Raw genomic sequence first — 6,351 nt, 5'->3', positions numbered from 1 at the left:
GTGAGTACTCCACACACAAACACCCACACACACACACAACCCCAATAATAAGAAGCAGTGAGTAAAGATGATGGATGTATGGATGGATAATATATCCTGATGCATGCTCAATAATCCAGGTAGAAAAATCTAAAAAAGTTCAATCTGGTCCTCTGGACATTCAAAAAAACAAAAAACAAAACAAAGCAAAAAAAAATATGTAGATACGTTTCATCTTTCATCCGAAAGACTTCCTCAGTCTGAGGTGCTGTTTTCAGCTCAGTCTCTTAAATAGCACCTTCTCAGATGGATCAACCAGTTTTGCTGCTGACAACCAAAACCAGCTGATCACATGCTCAAGAAGGACCATCAGCCTAACAATGGATCATTAGCACACTGATGGCTGTTTACTACTCACAGAGGGCTGAGTGATACTAGCAATCACAGCATTGTAAGAGGGGGACAGTTGAACCCGGAGGCCTCCACCCCTGTTTAATGATGGACGATTTCTTTTCACAAAGATGGCCTCCTTTACTCCTCTCTCAAACCATCGTTCCTCTCTGTCCAGGATGTGAACATCTTCATCCTTGAAAGAGTGACCGCTGGCCTGGAGATGAGTGTAGACCTCAGAGTCCTGGCCTGATGATGTTGATCTTCTGTGCTGGGCCATCCTTTTGGATGGATAATATAATTGCTGTAGTCAGTCATAAGTGTTTTTTTAATTTTTAGAATAAGTAGAGAAACAAATATGGAATTGCTTTTTAAAACAAAACACCTGCATCAGAAAACCCTGCGAATTAGTCTTCAGTTAAAAAGAGTGCTCAGACCGTGGAGAGCTCTTGCACAAAGGTGACATGAATCACGGCCCCAACACTGGAGATCAGTTGAAAGAACGGAGATTGATTAACAAAAAACAAAACTTCTTCAAGAAGGTAAATCATAACAGAATTTTGTAAAGACGCTGTCCCAGTCAACTGTGTCTAAAGTCTGGACTGATTACCAGCAAAACAGCAAAGTTGTGAAAGGGGAGCACACAGGTAGACTAAAGAAAATAAAAATCCAAGATAGAAAACTCAAATCAAAATGTCTTGAAAATAGAAAACGTCCAACAAATCAAAGAGTTTGAAGATTTTAAAATTCAGTCTAGTTCTGAAAACACAACTTAAGGAAAAGTTTATTCTGTCTAATCCCTTTGTCCAAGGTGCTTAATTTAGACTTTTTTAAAGTTTCCGTAATAAAATACAATTTTTCATTAACTTAATTGAGAAGTTTCAGATTGAATAAGTCCTTTGGATGAAGGACGAAACATCTCAGCAAAAAAGAAACCGTCCAGAGGATCTGACTGAACTTTGTTGAATTTTTACCTGGATTATTGAACACAAACTTTGGTATTAATTAAGAGTTGTTTTCTTTTCAATTAAATATATTGGTGACCAGCTGGAAACTGTCTGAGGGTCACTTTTTGCCCTCATGATGTTGACAACATCTGATCTGCCATAAAGCCATTTTTTCTGTCGGATTAGGTAAAAACTATTGTAAATCCTTGACAAGAGATGATTCTCATGTAAGAGAATGACAAAAGGTGAATTTATTTATTAATAAATTTGGCTGGAGGAAAGAATCAGTGGTTTGAGAAACAGCAGGTTTCTCTGCTTATTTATCCTTTTATTAAGCACAGTTAATTATGTATTGTATCTGAGCTAAATTTCAAATGCAAGTACATCATATTAATGATTTTAAAGGTTTTAATGAGTTTAATGCCACGTCTGAACTGAACCGTACTGTTTGAAATGTGCAAAGCTCACAAAAAAGAAAAGAAAAGAAAAAACAGAAAACAGAAAAGAGTTCAGAGCTCAAAGTGACTCCATCATCATTCTTAGCTTTTGTTCAGCGAACACTACAGATGATCAAATGATCAGATTTACTGTTAAAAATTTGAAAACACAAGAAATTTGCATGCTTCAAAATCGGTCATATTACAGTTTTGTGTTTTGATGAATCTCAACAATTCATTTTTACACAAGTCAAAAATTCATTTCAATTCAGTTTATTTATATAGCACCAAATCACAACAAAGTTGTCTCAGGGCACTTTACAGAAACATTCACAAACATAAAAGCCAATTAAAAATGTTCCCACTGCTCTCATTAAGACACATTTTATCATCGTACTTCCCTGACTACATCTTGTAATTTGTTTTCTGTCGCAGCAAACTGAAAATGATGAAAATCTTCACACTATAAAAACATTTTTGCAACAAAATGTCAGATTTTCTGCTGTCTGCTATGTTTTCTGTAGAGATGAAACTGAACTATTGAAGAGAACGTTTAGAGTCTCGGTGTCCAATGAAGACTGTCCCGATCCAAGCGAGGATGTCGTCATCACAGAGGGGATCAGGGGAGGGCTTCCTTGTAAACAGACAGAGCTCTTTGGACTGGGTCTCGTGAGGAGAATACGATGGATGAAGGTATTGAGCTCTGTGAAGCTCGCATGGTGATGCTGCTGCTTTTATAAAGTATATATGTATATAGTTTATATATATTGATATATACTGTGTGTAGTCTGAGGTGTAACCAAGAAAAAGGATGTGTATAAAAGTTCTCATAAAGACTTGGTGACAACTCGGGATTGGCTTCAGTTCATCTTCTTTATTAATAAACTACTATTTATAGTTAGTTTTCATATTTTTAAGATAAACTGAAGCTAGTCCCTCTTGCAGCTGAAAGCACACTTTTATTTTGTTTCTTTAAGAGCTGTGCTCAGGGCTTAATTTGTAAACTGACTGATGCCGGAGTGGGGCGTGGGGGGTGCGTGGCGGGGGGGGTCCGTGGATCCTCTCACAGAAAATTTTGAACAACAGAGATGCCATTTCCTGCGTTTTGGTGTATTTTAACGTGTTGCTATGCATCAACATTTACTCATATTTGTAAACCATTCATCCATTATCTTTTACCCACTTCTTCCATTTTGGGTCATGGGGGTCACTGGTGCCCAATCACTGTGTGAGGGGCGGGGTACACCCTGGACAGGTCGCAAGTCCATCACAGGGACACATAGAGACAAACGAGACAAACAACCATTCATTCTCTCACTCACACCTAGAGACAATTTAGAGTTACCAATCAGTCTAACATGCATGTTTTTGGTCTGTGGGAGGAAACCGGAGTACCCGGAGGAAACCCACGCATGCACAGAGAGAACATGCAAACTCTACCCAGAAAGGCACCTGGACCGGGATTTGAACCAGGGACCTGCTCGCTGAGAAACAGCAGCTCTACCAGTTGCGCCACCGTGCTGCCCTCATTTGTAAACACTTAATAAAATTCCTCTTTTGGAGAGGAGCAGCAGGTTGTGTGTGAGCAGCTCTGATTCTGTCAGATGTCCTTAAGAGGGGGATAGTTGAACACAGAGGCCTCCAGAGGACCTGACTTAACCTTTTTAGATTTTTCTACCTGGATTATTGAGCATGCATCAGGATGTACTGTATGTTGTTCTGTTGTTTGGTTTTATGTTGTTAATAAAGTTTTTTTTTAAAAACTTCCTATTAGGCTTAATGTAATTCTTTTTTTTCAGATGTTGTTCATTTACACCTTAGGGCCACCGTAGCAATGTACAAACAGCTTTATTCTTTAGAGATTAATGATCATGATTCATTTTTTTATGTTTGTAATTTGACTTTGAATAACTTGACTACATCACACAGTCAAGTTTTGTATTATCAAATAATAATAGCATTATTATTAAATAGTAGCATTTAGCATTTAACAAACTCAGTTGAACACAAGAGGAAGGTTCAGGGCCAAAACGTGTTGCTATGTTGATGACTCCAAGCTGCAAAAACACCTAGACTTAGCTCAGGATCTGTAAAATTGCCCGAGTTATAACAATTTTTTAAGTTGATAAGTTGTGGCAGTCATCTTACGATGAATTTAATACAAAAGTTAATCAGTTGTAGATTTAGTTTGGTTATTTCCTGCAAGTTTAACTAAAATGTCTTCAAATTCCTCAGACTGATGAAGTCTTCTGGATGGAAGGTGAAACGTTTCAGCGCCAAAAAAAAAAAAAGAAAGTGTCCAGATGACCTTACTGAAAATTGTTGGAAAGTATACCTGGATTATTGAGCATGGACTTTGTTGAGTTCAAATAGTTTTTAAATGAATACTGTTTGCTTTATTTAGTGTTATGACTGTCAGTCTGTCCTCGATGTATAGCTTTTTGTAACTAAATTTATTGACAAATTTAAATATGTTATGCTAAGGAAAGGAAAATATCCTCTGTGTATTTGAATAAAGGACTGTAACCTGGAGGAGCTGGATAAGGAGTTCATCTCTGCTGATGGCTTCATGTGGCTGCCGGCGGTCTCACAGAGGGATGCTGGGAAATACACCTGCCTAACAGATATTACTATAGATGGCAGGAACTACACAACTGCACGCAGCATCCAGATGACTGTTAAAAACGGTGTGTACTGTATCTGTCTGAGTCATCATCAGATTCAGCTCCAAAAACTGGAAACCATTTTAACTTTTTAACAACTCTTATTTTCTGTAAAATAAATCAGACATGATGTGTCTGATAAAAGTAACTTGACTAGTAATAACTCCAACTTTCAATTAACTGCTGTGTTTTCTGCTCTCTGCTATCTTTCTGTGGTTTTAGGAGCTCCAGAGGTTTTTCCGGAGCTCCAGGTGGTGAAACCTCAAGAGGACGTCTTCATTGTTCAAGTGGGTCAGTAAAACCCAACACACAACTGATGAAGGGCCAACAATTACTGTAATTATACAAATCCAAGATGGCCGCAAGTGCACGTCAGTGTCTGTCAGCATCTGTTTTTCAACCTGTCTCGATTGGTTTTTAATAGTTTAAAGGGCTTTTATTGAATTTTAGGAGCTGAAACCGGGTGCTATCACAGTGACATTTTTATCCTACTCCGGTGTGATTTAATTTTAAATTTTGATCCACCTGTTGGTCCTGGATGTTGGACTGGACCTTTCTGGGAGTTGTGTCGGAGGCTGCCTGCTGGTTGTCAGCTGTCGGAGGATTTTGAGACTGTGCGGAGCTCCTGCCTCTTGAACCATCGGAGGCTGCTGTTGCCTGGCGGCTCTGTGGCAGTGATTTGCTGGGTCGCAGCTTGCTGGCCGTTAACTTTAAATTGGCCACGGAGCCTTGCCAGGCTGCCCGCTGCTGGAGCCGTTGGTTGTCGGAGCCTGTTCGGGCCGCTGGCTGCCGAGTCCCATCTGAGCTGCTAGACGCTCAAACCCGCTGTGTCTTTGGATCCCACTGGATTGCTGGCCGACAGCGTCGTTGCTCATCGTTGGAGCCTGCTCGTGTTGCTAGCTGCTGGATCCCATCTGAATTGTGGGCCACTGGAGCCCGCTGTGCCGCGGGATCACACCAGACTGCTGCCGACAGCTTCCTCAGTCATCGCTGAAGTTCACAGCCTGAGAGCAACCTGAGCCCGCTGGCTGCTGAAACCTGCAGGCCGCAAGACATCCCAGTCACCGGCCATCAGATCCTATCAACCTTCAACTGTCATATGGTGGCTTAAAACAATTATTTTTATTTTATAAGTTATAATTTTATAATTTTAATCTTAAATTTTTTTAATTTAAATTTTTGGATTCTGGATCTCCTGACTGCTCCACTGGCCAATTTATCTACAGACCCCGATCATGAAGTTTCTTTTTAAAGTACTTTTATTTTCTTTTGCTTCAAGTGCGTCAGTACTTTGGAAGTACAGAAATGAGGCACAAATAGTCATGCCCCCATCCAGCCTTGGATTTTTCCAGGTCAGGGACCTCAATCTGGTCATTCTCTGTTGACAGTTTGACCCTATCACGGATGTCCTCCTGGTGGCCGGGATTAAATCATCAAACTCTTGTTCATCTCATGTGTATATCCGTCTTGCAAAGCAGTTTTATACACAGAAATGTCTCTTATAGATTTGGCAATTTCAAACCTTAATGATAAGGAGTCAATTTCTAATGTGAAAAGGAAGTACTATATTCTTCTTCTTCTACTATCAGGAAATGTTCAACTTAATCCAGGCCTCTCTCTGAATAATATTGATATTCCTGAAAAATTTAGTGAGAGAGCTGGTCTTGGCATTTTACATTTTAATGTCCGAAGCCTGCTTCCTAAAACTGATCTTGTTCAAATTTGGGTATAAAGAACAAAACCTGACATCAAAGTTTGTTTTCTCAGTCATCCAGGTATATAACAACAAAAAAGGTTGAATCATGTCATCTGGACTTCGTTTTTTTTGTTAAAAAGAAACGTTTCGCCCCTCATCCAAGAGGCTTCGTCAGTCTGAGGCCTAGCCATGTGGTATTACCCAGAAGCCACCCTGACTCTTGTGTTTCAAGCCTACCT

General features: G+C 39.6%; 1 protein-coding gene across 1 annotated transcript in view; it reads left to right on the top strand.

Annotated features, from left to right (window-relative positions):
- Positions 1-6,351, top strand: part of LOC119419396 (interleukin-1 receptor type 1-like) — a 47,308-nt gene that overhangs the window by 2,907 nt on the left and 38,050 nt on the right. Inside the window, exons 3-5 of the mRNA XM_037686704.1 lie at positions 2,278-2,446; positions 4,272-4,440; positions 4,639-4,707. Coding sequence (XP_037542632.1) covers positions 2,278-2,446; positions 4,272-4,440; positions 4,639-4,707 — 407 coding nt within the window. The remainder of the gene's footprint in view (positions 1-2,277; positions 2,447-4,271; positions 4,441-4,638; positions 4,708-6,351) is intronic.

Source organism: Nematolebias whitei, chromosome 13 (assembly GCF_014905685.2).
Source record: "Nematolebias whitei isolate Nwh7 chromosome 13, NemWhi1, whole genome shotgun sequence".
NCBI classification, from domain to species: Eukaryota; Metazoa; Chordata; class Actinopteri; order Cyprinodontiformes; family Rivulidae; genus Nematolebias; species Nematolebias whitei.
This window is presented reverse-complemented; position numbering and strand designations above follow the sequence as displayed.